Source organism: Sinohyriopsis cumingii, chromosome 8 (genome assembly GCF_028554795.1).
Source record: "Sinohyriopsis cumingii isolate HCF-2022 chromosome 8, ASM2855479v2, whole genome shotgun sequence".
Classification (NCBI taxonomy): Eukaryota; Metazoa; Mollusca; class Bivalvia; order Unionida; family Unionidae; genus Sinohyriopsis; species Sinohyriopsis cumingii.
Genome location: NC_142968.1, coordinates 90,673,009 through 90,686,630, shown reverse-complemented (window position 1 = coordinate 90,686,630; position 13,622 = coordinate 90,673,009). Strand labels below are relative to the sequence as shown.

The 13,622-nt window shown below is 34.7% G+C and overlaps 2 protein-coding genes across 57 annotated transcripts in view; both read left to right on the top strand.

Annotated features, from left to right (window-relative positions):
* LOC149794130 (uncharacterized) overlaps nt 1-751 on the top strand; it is a 158,288-nt gene extending 157,537 nt beyond the window's left edge. For all 50 annotated transcript variants that reach the window (XM_089968123.1, XM_089968133.1, XM_089968129.1 and 47 more), the window contains one exon: nt 443-751. In XM_089968123.1, coding sequence (XP_089824249.1) covers nt 443-492 — 50 coding nt within the window. In that variant the 3' untranslated portion in view covers nt 493-751. The remainder of the gene's footprint in view (nt 1-442) is intronic.
* A 134-nt stretch (nt 752-885) lies between these two features.
* Nucleotides 886-13,622, top strand: part of LOC149794129 (uncharacterized) — a 53,463-nt gene continuing 40,726 nt past the window's right edge. For 5 of the 7 annotated variants that reach the window (XM_089968182.1, XM_089968181.1, XM_089968176.1 and 2 more), the window contains exons 1-3: nt 886-3,182; nt 7,070-7,096; nt 10,136-10,159. In XM_089968182.1, the coding sequence (XP_089824308.1) occupies nt 7,093-7,096; nt 10,136-10,159 (28 nt within the window). In that variant the 5' untranslated portion in view covers nt 886-3,182; nt 7,070-7,092. Of the gene's footprint in view, nt 3,183-7,068; nt 7,097-10,135; nt 10,160-13,622 lie in introns of those variants that run through there. The other 2 variants (XM_089968179.1, XM_089968180.1) reach the window with 2 other exon arrangements.

The window sequence follows — 13,622 nt, the reverse complement described above, 5'->3', positions numbered from 1 at the left end:
GCTTGTCGAAGCGATTCGCCATCGCCTCCGCAACGACTCGCTCTAGAAGGGTGTACTATTCACTTTAATTTATTTATTTATTTATTTTCCTCCTTTTCTTTAGTTTTTTTTTCTCAACACTCCACACAATGCTTGTCTCTTTTAAACTTATTTCTTCCTTTATCCTCGCCTTTCACCTACATCCTTGTTGTTCACCCTCCTGTTTTTATATATTTTGGCTTAAGTGCTAGTTTGTAACGAAAGAACGCATTACTTTGGCTATTCAATAATTTAATTTTTAGATGCAAAAAATTAATATAGTCCGCCATATATTAACATATATTTACAGTAATCATTCTAATTTTGTACCTTCTGTATTGTGGATCTTGTAATCTCCAAATACAAATGTATAAATTAAAGTTTGTTTAAACTCAAACTTATTTCATCCTTTTCATGCCTGCAGGAAACTGGAGAGAAATGGGCCAGGCATCTGTGAATGCTTACACAGTGTGACTCGTACTCTACACATTAGGGTCAAGAAAACACTGGAAATTATTCATATTCCTTTGTAGTTATACATTCAGATGTAAATACGACCTTAACCATTCCAGAACAATATAGGGTCATCATTTTAATATTAGGTAACTTGCCCTTAAACTGTACATCACATCAGTAAATACTTGTCAGTGTTCATATATTTATTAACTTTATATGATATTTACAACAATGATGCGGCAACATTATAACGAACATTAAATATTGTCTTACTACATTTCAGACTTTTGTTTTCGTTGTATTAAAACGATATATTTCCAGAACAGTATTACGAGCATCGAATTTGCTAGTTCTTTCATATTATCAAGTGCAGCGGAATACGCGGTGCAGTTGCCGGTAAAATGCCATTATATCAACATTGTGTGCATCTGATGCGATATTCTTTCGATGCATCAATCGATCGATCTCGATCTTAGTGTTAAACCCTCTTAAAACTGTAAAGTCATACATAACCTCTTAAGACCCAAGTGTGTTACGAGAAAAAAAAGAGAAAAAAATTACTTCTTTTCACCTTTTCTTGAAAACCTCTCTTTTTCTCAGCCAGTCATTGAGATGTACGCATTGCTAGGTTAAGTTAAATATGAATGCTTGGAGGACACTTTAACACAGAAAACAAATGTCATATATGTTAATTTTTCTAACTGTAGCATATCGCCACATTTGGTGACGCTATGTTAACTTGGATTAGTTTTGTAAAATTGGACCCTTCCTAAGTTCTTTAACATTAGGAATACTCGATATATTTTAATGTGTAAGTGTTCAGTAATTAGCGACAGGAAATATACGTTGTATTAGGTCTTGTGTCGCATGGCGTGAAGTACCAGTCATCGGCTTCAAAAGACTCACTGACAAATTATACAGATATAAAGCCAGAAAAAAATATGAATGTGTGAAATGAGAGTCTAGTGATGTATGGTCATTGGGTGATTTAATAAAACATATTGTAATATTTGCGCCTTTAAAAACCATACTGTTTCCAACAACTGTTATCTTGAGACCTATGGAAATATGGGAAGCAATCAACCGCAAGCCAGACTCAAGCCGGTATTGTTTGATTCCCTCGCTAGTGAGACACATTGCTTGCAACAGTATGTATACAGTTTGATCATAAAGTATCTGTGTACATTTTATGGAATGAACGATCAAATTTAACCAAGATTTTTGTCAAAGTGTCTTAATATATCCGGGAAAGAAAACAATTATTTTTCGACCTAACGAGAAATGCTTCTTTACACAATTAACTAGTACATTCAATAACAAATATGATCAGAATGAAACAGAATTAACTTCATTTTTAAAGCCACGCTTAAGGATGATCGCTGGTGACAAATTATAAATGAGTTGGATTTTGACATTTCTAAGACTTGTCTAAATAAGATCAAACAAAACGTTGAGACAGCTCTGATGTTTTCGTCTCAAACCAACGACCAAACATTTTATGATTAAGGCCCTTTATTAATTCAGGAAATTTATACCTAAAGCAAATTTGCATTCTTTACAAGATCTACAATACAATCATAAAGTACACCTCAAGTAATTCTTGACCGTCAAACATTAGGATAACACCAGCCAACATCCTAATCACAAACTAACTGCCTTGTAACGCTTATTAGTAATTGCTGTAAATTGACCTATCGATTCTACCATTCCTGCTCATTTATGTGCCATTTTTTTATCAAGCAAAAGATTTTCTTGAAAACAAGTTGCACACCTGATTCAACAGCACCACTTAAACCTTCCTAAAATTTGGCCAACTTAGGTACAAAATGGCACAGTTATAGCGTAAGAATTGCGTGTTCGATGTCATCTCAGAATGATTAGCAAAGGATAATATTGGTCCACGTTCTCCTGGGAGAGTATATAAGTTGTCGATAGGTCGATTTATCTTGTCTAATTTCTTTTACATCCTAAGATGATGTGAAAAATTGTAGATTCGCAATTTCATATGGAAACATTAACCAAGACTTATAACCAGATCTTAGTTAATACATGTATAATGGCACTTTTATGCAGTCTGCTGTCTTCGGAAGATGTAAATTGCCATTAGGATATATGTAACATTCAGGTTTTGGGTCATGATCACGTTTCTCGAAGTAAATATAGTAATATTTTATAGAACGAATCTTGAACGAATACAGAGACAAATCAATGTGTTAGACAAAACAAACCTAGTGCTATATCTTCTGACGCACAAGAAATCTAATTTTCTTTCTAGTGATTAACTGCCAGTTAACAGCTGATATAATTTTTTTCACAAACATTATCTGTTTTTGCAAGCGGTTATATAAAAAGCTCTTTCTTTCGCGGAGCGAACATTGCGCTCATATATTCTAAAAACAAGTATCCATTTGAATTAACAGCTATATGATTATGTTTTTACTGTATTTTATTTCCTTTCTTTTTCTGTTCATGGTATTTTGTAAAATGTCTTGGATTTCTGCCAATGTCTTAATATTTTAACCCTTGATATTACAATTAATTTTCTCTGACTCAAAAAAGGAAATAGATTTGTTCGTAATGAAAGGGAAATAAATCAATTTAAACAAATGATTATCATCGCCATTACCTTTTTTCATGTACGGTATACTGCTGATTTTATTCACTTAACTCTTCCAGCCGCCCAGGACAAGTCAAAAACGTATTACAAGGTATTTCTGCTTTTCAGGCTATCATTTATGGGTGTTGGGGGGTGTGTTTTTATATATTGCACGTTTCAAGACAGCGACTGTTGCAATGCACTGTATATTCACGCTTGAATATAAGTAGATTCAAGTGCCACAGAAAAAAGTTAGATGTGTTACATAGAAAGAGATAACAATGAAACAATTTGTAGATAATACGATTTGTTCTGACATGATATATTGATTTCATGTTTTAAAAATGTTCTTAAGTATATGATAAGTTAGTCACATTCCGGTGATTGTGATATATTATTCAGAATTTGATGATTGCAGTCACATTCCGGTGATTGTAATATATTATTCAGAACTTGATGATTGCAGTCACATTCCGGTGATTGTGATATATTATTCAGAACTTGATGATTGCAGTCACATTCCGGTGATTGTGATATATTATTCAGAACTTGATGATTGCAGTCACATTTCGGTGATTGTGATATATTATTCAGAACTTGATGATTGCAGCCACATTCCGATGATTGTAATATATTATTCAGAATTTGATGATTGCAGTCACATTCCGGTGATTGTGATATATTATTCAGAATTTGATGATTGCAGTCACATTCCGGTGATTGTGTTATATTATTCAGAATTTGATGATTGCAGTCACATTCCGGTGATTGTGTTATATTATTCAGAATTTGATGACTGCAGTCACATTCCGATTTTTGTGATAAATTGGTCACATTTTGATGATGATAAATTAATCACAATTCGATGATTATGAGACATTAGTCACATTCCGATAACGATAAACTAGTCACAATCCGACTGTTATGCATTAGAGACATTCTGATAATTGTAATCAATAAGTCAAATTCTGATGATTGTGATACATTAGTCACATGCCGATGAAAAATTAGTCACAATCCAATGATTGTGGACTTTTATTAAAATACTGCTGATTGTGATTAATAAGTCACATTCAAATGACTCTAATAAATTAGTCACAATCCAAAGATTGCAATAAAGTAGTCACAATGCGATGATTGCGATAAACTGGTCACCTTCCGATGGTGACAATTGTGATAAATTATTGACATTCTGATGATTGCGATAAATTAGTAACATTCTGATGAGTATGATAAATTAGTCACAATCCGATGACTGTGATAAAGTATTGACATTCTGATCATTATGATAAATTAATCACTTGTCGATGATTGTGATAAATTGGTGACATTCTCATGATTGCGATAAATTAGTTACGTTAAGTGGATGGTGATACATTAGTTACATCAAGTTGATGGTGATAAATTAGTTACATTAAGTTGATGGTGAGAAATAAGTTACATTCCGATTATGATAAATCAGTGACGTTCTGGTAATTGTTTAACAATTGCATACCGTCATATTTACTTGTGAACTATAATGATGCTTGGTAGAGTTTGATAACATGCATTTAATAATTTATTATAAGAATTTGGAATTATAAAATGCTCATTCCAGATGACTTATTATTGCATACCCATTTAATCGTACATGATTAATTTAGCAATTTCTAATATATTCAATACTTGGATGGGGATATCGCACACCCCCAGGCTGGAAATTAGCCATGTTTTCCACTGACGTCCAACTGACCTGTTGATATGTTTGGTTGTTCAAAATTGAAATTTTCTAAATTCCGATCTGCTCTGAATTCCATTCATTCTGCGTAGGGAAAAAATTTGGAAAGCGTAAATGAGATGGTATGTAATAAATACAAAAATCACTTGACATGATATAGGAGACTGTCTCGACCTAACGGTCTCGACGTATCCCTATGCCATATCAAACATTACCGAGCAAGTTAAATAGATGTTCATTTAGAGTTTTAGGCACTCTTATTCTGCTTGTCTATAACTAAATAGTAAGTCCAATTAGTGTTTCTTTCATATGTGTACCTGCTTGTTCAAAAGGAATCCTTATTAAAAGAATAATGAAGTTGACTTAGACACTAAATAGGACATTTGCTTGCACACCGTATACTTCTCCTTTCTTTGCAAACCTTATATGTTGTCTTTTAAATCACTCTACTTCCATTTCTCAAGTTTACTTTTGAATGTGGAGAAACATCTGATCAGCGTTTACAGCCAATTTTGTTGAGTGTCCCCCTTAGAACAACATTTATTAAAACCATTGAATTTGTATCATATTTCAAATCTATGCATGAAGTTTAGACCGTGTATTGTGTGTACCATGTCCCAATAACTAACAATTGAATAACTAATAATTGAACTACAACGGAAACGTTCTTCTTTTAGACACTAAAATCTTATGTAATTCCAAACTTTTTGTCCAAAAAATATATATGAAATAAAAAGAAAAATCTACTTTAGTTAACCTTAACATTTATTTTCGAAACTTTACACATACCCCACCTACCACAACAATTACTTTCATATTCGCCTTATTTTGTGACGCGTAGTCCTATGTCAAACTTTTTGGAAATGAAGATGAAACATAAACGCGGCCGTTCTGCAATAAGTAGTATTATTTAAGATATTCGACAACATTTGACACAATTGAAAGTAGTGATAGGTGCAGTCCTTGTGTTGAACGAGGCACAATCCATTCATTGTATACTACCATTTCATGAGGACGTTTGTCTTGGACTTGGCATCTATAATACTTTGTGTATTATTGGGAAAGACTAGGAACTGACATCTGTAATAAAATATATACTATTACGACAGACATGAAACTGATATTTATAATACCTTATGTATTATTGGCGCAGACTTGAGACTGACCTCTATGATACCACGTGTATTTTTGGGGCAGACTTGAAACTAACATGTATGAAACCTTATGTATTATAAGGGCAGGCTTGTAACCGACACCAATTATACTTCACGTTTTATTGGGGAAGACTTGGAACCATCGTCTATAATACCTTATGTATTACTGGGGCAGACTTGTAACTGATACTTGTCTATTCTGAGGGCAGACTAAATTAACGTTATTGATTCGCAGTCATGCAATTCAAAAGTTTATGGACGATGAAGCGGTGCCTGAATTGTAAGCGTTTTTGAAACCTGCAAGTGAATGCCGTTTAAAAATATCTTTGAATTTCTTTAAAGTATAAGAAGCATTCTTGTATATTCCGGCTTAACTGACAACTGACAAAAACATAACTGCGCAAAAACATAACTACGCAAAAATATAAGTACGCAAAACCTATGCAAAGTGCAAAGTGTAGCTTTACTAATTGTCCAAGAAAGCTGCATATTTGTCATTAAAGTCAGTATCAGGGGCATAACTAAAGGCGCGGCCCCTGTAATGCTGAAGGAGGGATTCAAGAAAGAGCCAAAAATTCTAAGCGTTATCTCATTCTACTCCCCTTTCTGAATTTTGCAGGACAATAGGGGAGATTTTAAGTTACGCCACTGGTCAGTATTTAATCAATACCTCAAACTAGGTACAGGAAGGATCAAAGTCAATATGTTGCATTCGATATTTGACAACTTTGCAAACTAGATGATAGAAATTTAAAGATTCTCGCTTAAATTTACCTGACAAGTAATGTTGTTTAAGGCGAGTTTAATTATGATAAATTAGGAAATATAATGCAATATTTACATTCAAGATTCGAGTTTGAACATGCATTAAATTACGGGTGTTTAATGAATATTATATCATCATGTTTTCCTACGGTCCCTTTTCCATGCATTTGTATTTCAATAATTCCTAAAGGGACAACACTGACCTCTGATGGTTGTGTAATATACTAGTTTTCAAGATTCGAAAGGAGAACACGTAGGTGACAACGCTTTATAATAGTTCAGTTTTAATGTTTAGTTATAACTGGTGCGGTGTTTTCCTTTGACTGCCACACAAGGTGTAAAATATTATGTAATTTGTTTCAGGACCAATAGGACCAACGGGACCCATGGGTAAGTGTTACTTAAAACGATTGCAAACAGTCATACAAAATGCTTAATTTGGATTTCGACGTAGCTTTAACAATTGTTAGTCATATTGCTACGATGTCTGAAATGTGGCAGTTTATACCGATGTCTAACACTGGGGCATCTGCCGCAGACATATATCATCACGTCCCACCCAGTCACATTAGCTTGACACCAGACCAAGCAATCCTAAAACTATCCTCTTAATGCTGAGCGCCAAGCAAAGCTGCTGCTAGTACCATTTCAAACGTCTATGCTATGACACGGCCATGGTTCGAACCCGCGACCTCCCGCATCCGAGGCAAATAATGTAAGTTTCCACTAAGGCCATCTGAGCGGTCTATACCTACAGACAGCCAGCCATATATGCCTACAGACAGATATAAATACCTTAAATATTTAAAGTTTGCAAGGTGTTGGTTATAACTTTGATTTACTATTTCTAAAACAAATAACTAATAAGATTTAGCGCTTGTAAAACGAACTCTGTAATGTCAGGTAAGTAGATAACTTCATACTAAGCTGGTCACAGGTGGCTGAGTTGTCTGAGGTGCTCGTCTTTACACATCACTTACATCTCACCTCTGTCCTCTTGGGTTCGATTCCCTGGCTCGGTCTGAGTGGGTATGTGAGAAAGATAGCCATTGACTTCCCGTGGCTCTTACCGACGTTATCCCGGGTTCTTCCTACACTAAATGTATTGGCCGCCATGTATAGCCTAACATGTGCTGAAAATGGAGTTAAACTCATAGCAACTTCATACTAAACCCAGAAATGTAATCACTGAGTTTCATAACTCTTAGTATGAACAATATCTAAAACTGAATAACAAATCCGTAAATCGTGAAATATAGCCCATATGAACCTATGTTTGCAAAACAAGTTAGGTACACATGCATATTCTGCCTCATACCGAACTTGATAGTTCTGTGTGATAGTTTGTATACATAGCGTATTAATCTCTTTACACATGTGGGTATGATATAAAGTTCGAAACTTTAACCAAGACTCGTACGTAAAGTGTGGATTCCCTTTCACCTCCCTGGCTGTATCTTGTTACTCCAAAACGTGGAGAAAATTACAAAGATAACAGCACTCACGAGCAACGGAATTGTGAGACAGTTATCACCACACTAGAGAACATTGTCTCATTGTGAAGTGAGTGCAGCGGGTGAATCGGCACTCCATAGATGAATGGCAATGTCTTAATTTGGTCACCTTTTTGTAAAGTTAGAGAAACAAACAAAATAACAAGAATGTTGGCTCTGTGGATGAATTATTAATTTAGCTACTTGAAATCACCATAATTTAATCCAGGTAATACCAGTAGTTGAAACTCACTACAATATGAAATGATGTACGTGCTGATTTCTAGTCACATTGACTAAATGTAGTTTCATGATGAACACTAACCTATATGGTTTCTCATTTAAAAATATGTTTGTGAAAAACTATGCCAAGAAACTTTCTTCGTAAGAATGCAAATGAAACAACAGCAGCCACTACCACACTAATATTACTGATAATCGTGGTGATCTTTGTATGATGCGAAGTTGACGATACACATTATATAAAAAATACGAAACAACACTAAGTAAAAAGGACACAATCTAATGTACCACTGCAGGAAGACATGGGTGTGTTATTCTTACGCATATTAGTTCCCGTCGTCCCCGTGTAAACGCAGTAACTCAATTGGTAAAGCGCAAGAATCGTAATCAAAGGGTCTCTCGCTTCATACCCGTACAGGCCAGTCAGGGTTGGATGTCACGATTTGTGTTTGGGACGAATACTTAGCTTCCATTTAATCTACAAGATACTGAAAATGCCATTAAAACTCAACGAACTAAGTCGAATGGAATGTAATGGCACGTATTAATATTTGTGCTGTAGTCTAACTCAGATTTGTCAGCTTCGTGCTGGGTGTCAACGGGATATAGTAATTCGGTTGCTGCCTCGTGCATAAATCACGATGACGTCTAGCACTCGTGATCAATATTTAGTCGCTGCGCTATATCTAAAGCCAAGTACAAGCTGACATGCCCTTTACGAATGTCTCCTACGATGATGACCGCAATATGCTCACAATTAGAGCTGGTTAGTTAGCAATCTCCCACGAAATGCAATGTCGCATTGTATAGCCTATCATGTGCTGAAACGTGTGTTAAAATCCACAAACCTAAACCAAATGAGACTGATAACGAGAACGAGGACAGAAAGGTAAAACTTAAATATCTTGAAAAGCATATTTTCTCACTGAGGTGTGCCGACTCTTTACATTTTGGTAAAGAGGCGTCTAAGTAATTAATGTCTAATTGAAGCAAGAGTCAGGAATACATAGTCTTGCCAATCTGATGAACATTTATATCGAGTATTCAAACATATTTTGATTCTATACTGATCATTTGCATTTTACAAGTTATATAAATATACAATAAAGCTTTTCTTTCATGAATGATTATTATTTTGTTATTGACAAAGTTAGAAATTTCAAAATCTAGCTAGTAGTACAAGATGCTAACTTGCAGGGCCCAGAGTGGAAGAGTGGCCGAGTGGCCTAAAGCGCTCTCCGCTACGGATCACTGCCATCTCACCTCTGTCTGCGTGGGTTCGAGTCAGCCAATGTGGATATGTGAGAAAGCTTGCCAGTAGCTTCTCGTGGGTCGGTGGTTCTTTTCGGGGTTTTCCCGGGTTCTTCCTCAGCCATACTGGCCACCATGTATAGCATATTGTGCTGAAAAATGGCGTTAAACCCTACAACAACAACAAGACGCTAACTTTCAGCTATTTGAAATTGTACAGAGATAGACAGACAACTTTACGTTAGATAAGCAAGACGTATTTTTAATGGCTACCAGATATAATTTCATCAAATAAATAACTGAACAATAATTATCAATAAGTGGTGGGACAATGTTTTCCATTCCACGAATTGCAATACGCATAATCTAGATCCACAAACACTCAGGTTAATGATCTTTAATGTAATTAATATTTGCTTAATTATGGTTTTATCAATTTCAGGACCGCCAGGTGCTCCTGGAAGAGGTAAGAACTTTTACACGTATTGCAGTATTGAAAAGAACATATAGAAGCCAATTCATAACATGCTGAATGTGTATTAAAGTTTACTCCCGCACCAATGAATTTGAAACTCAAAATACCTCTTAGTAATCATGACATATTTTGTTAAACGGTCACTTCGGGAAATATCCAAAAATGACCGAATACGATAAAACAGCTGTCTGGAATCAGATCACAATTAATTATTCTATATATTCTCTAGATTTGTTTCTCAGTAATAAACTTCCCATTGTGTCCCAATGATAATAAATAATATCTTATTATAACGTACCTTCAAAGATGAACGCACAGTGAAGTTCTTGTCATGGCTTCTTTTTTCTTTTTGGAGGTGCTAAACTAGAAACAAAGAAACGTACATTGGGTCACATAATTCACTACTGAATCATCATCAGGGTTTCATTACTCACTGTGTACTGTCGCCGAAATATACAGATAACCGAATCATATTGCTCCAGTTCTAAAGAATAAATAATTGCTTTCAAATCAACACCAAATATACCTAAGTCTAACTCTTTTATCACCACCAAAAGGAGAATGGGGAAAAATGCTCTAAAAATTTACTGGGACTATATGCGTAGGTACTGAACCGGAACTAACAATTGTGCCAATTTTAGTCAATTTTTTTTTTTTTGTATGCCACACGTATTTCAACTTTGTACATGAAGCCATTTTGAATTTCATAGCAAAAAAGACATGTGACAGCTGTCAGAAAGTGTGTAGTGCTGGTGTTCAACGTGGTGCAAGGGATGGCTGAGGTGCTCTTGAGAAACCAAATCGGCAATATCTTCATTAATTATAGGAATTTTACAAGTGGTAAAAGCAAAATTGTAATAAAAGACGAGACCTGTCTGAATACTTGTTTGAAATATAAAAACACTGATAAATTACATTTTAATGGAAATTTAAAGAAACATTTAAATTTAGAAAACTAAACTTCAACGAAATATTTAATTTTTCATACAAGTTTTGAAATTCAAACTGACAATTTTTGACAGCAAATTTAACTAATGAATGTTATATAAAACAAACGTAGTTTGGGTCTGTACAACTGATAACATTTTTCCCATGAGTAGTGAAGTAAGATAGTTGACAGTGATTATGCGTCAAATTACAAAATGCCTGTTCAAATGCATATAGATGTATCACTAACGAAATGATACCAGGTGATATGTTCCACATTTATTGTGTCAGATAATTGTTAGTATAAGTAATAGAGCAGTCAAGTTTATAATTTTGATAGGACCAGCTCCATGTTTTAGGGGGGGAAAAAAATGCATTCCATTTCCATTTCGATCACCACAAACGTCTGCAATGTAATAGGAACATACAGTTCAAGGGAGGCTCTACCTAACTGAACAATGGTGCTGATCTCGCTCTTGAAGACTTAGCCATGTCATTGAGGTGCTATATATCAGTGTGGTGATATGAACTAATGGCAGTACACTTATGAAAACTTGCTATCGCCATCAGACTAATGGATAATTCCAAACTAATCCAACTCTTTCACCTTGTTCCAGATATAAGGCTAGACTTGAAAAGATGAAACATGTTTCACTTAATTTTAGAAAATAGTAAGATGTAGGTAAATGAAGTTAAACTCTGTTAGATATGGAAATTTTTAAATGACATCAAGGGTGCAAGCACGGGAAAAATATTAACCTTGACATAGTGAGACTCGGAAATGTATTAACGTGATAAATTCATCGAAAACATATATGATGTCTCTAGAAATATATTTAGTCATTTACGGGTTTAAAAATAATTAGGTTCACTGGGTATCAAATTTAAGGCGATGCGAGGACGGTGAGGTTTGATCATTGACGTAAACATTAGTGCATACCAGTATACAGGCAAGTTAAGTGACAACGTACTAAATAAAAATATATGGACCTACCAGACCAACTATTGGTACCAACTGGTCCTGTATCATCAATTACAAATGAAATTTCAATCACCAAAACTTATAAATAAGAATGGACATTTGCATGTGTGGGGATGTTTCATGTACCTATCAAGATCAAATGTGCAAACATAATTCAAATGATCTGTTTGAACAATGTTAGTATATTTGTAAGATTATACGAGAGTTGGTTAGTAATTATCAAGCTGGAATGTTATATCAACTGATGCTTAAATACCGCACTCTGCCAAAGTAATAAAATTAAAATATGTTACCACACATAAGTATTTTCATGATTAGAATAATATTTTGGGATATTTTAGGTGCACACAGCCAGATATGTGCCTTACAAATTCACTATAAGGGGCCCGGAGTGGCCGAGTGGTCTAAAGCACTCTTCGTTACAGATCACTGCCATCTCACCTCTGTCTGCGCCGGTTCGAGTCTCGGATTCGGCCAATGTGGGTATGTGAGAAAGCTTGTCTGTAGCTTCTCGTGGGTCGGTGGTTCTTTCTGGGGTTTTCCCGGGTTCTTCCTCCATCATTAATACTGGCCCCCATGTATAGCCTATCGTGTGCTGAAAAATGGCGTTAAACGCCACAATAACAACAACAACAACAACAGATTCACTATAGGTACAATGACAGCCTATATGATGTACTGAATGTGAACTTCTGATCCCAAACTTTCTAAAATATATGGGATAAATTTGGGATATTTTACGTTCAGTAGTGCAAGGTTAAATTCAAATAATCGGTTTTAATATTTCTGGTGTAATCTTTAGAGTGCCAATTAATAACTATTATTAGTAATTAATAATTAATAAAGTAAAATGGTTCATTAGAATTCCCATACTATCAGCTTAGTTCACAACACCGCACTACGTCAATCAATGTCTTAACAATACCGAACAATCAAATAGGGTGCATTTTGTGTTCAACATAATTGATTTTGTTGTTTTCTTACACCCAAGGGTACATACACCTCTAGAAAGTATATCTTATCCCTTTGACCCTGTATTTCTTTTGACATGTTTCATTCTCCGTTTAAATTTGATTTAGTAGAAAACTTGAGTAGGTTCTGCTATAAAGTTTTTCATCTGTGTAGTCTCATGAAGTACCATATAACTATGTTAATAAACAATTATTCAAAGCCATAATACCCAGGAAGTCACCGCATTATAACGACATCAATCAACCGCTTGGACCCATAATAGGTAGTTTGAACGACTTACAGGCACAATATCAAATCGAAACCTGCCTTCATGTAATTTAAAAAAAAAAAAAAAGGTCCTATTTTGACATTTAAAGATATTTTCCGACAAAATTTGACACATATATATCATTGCAGCTTGCATATAGTTGAGGAATACATACATGCCGATACTATTTAATATCATTCCCAATAAATATTATTTATTTGTATTTGGGGGATTTAAGTTGAGTTTTTAAAAATAATTCATTTCAATTTTTTAATTAATTTTTTAACTTCATTCTTTTATTTTTAAAGTAAATATACACAACATAA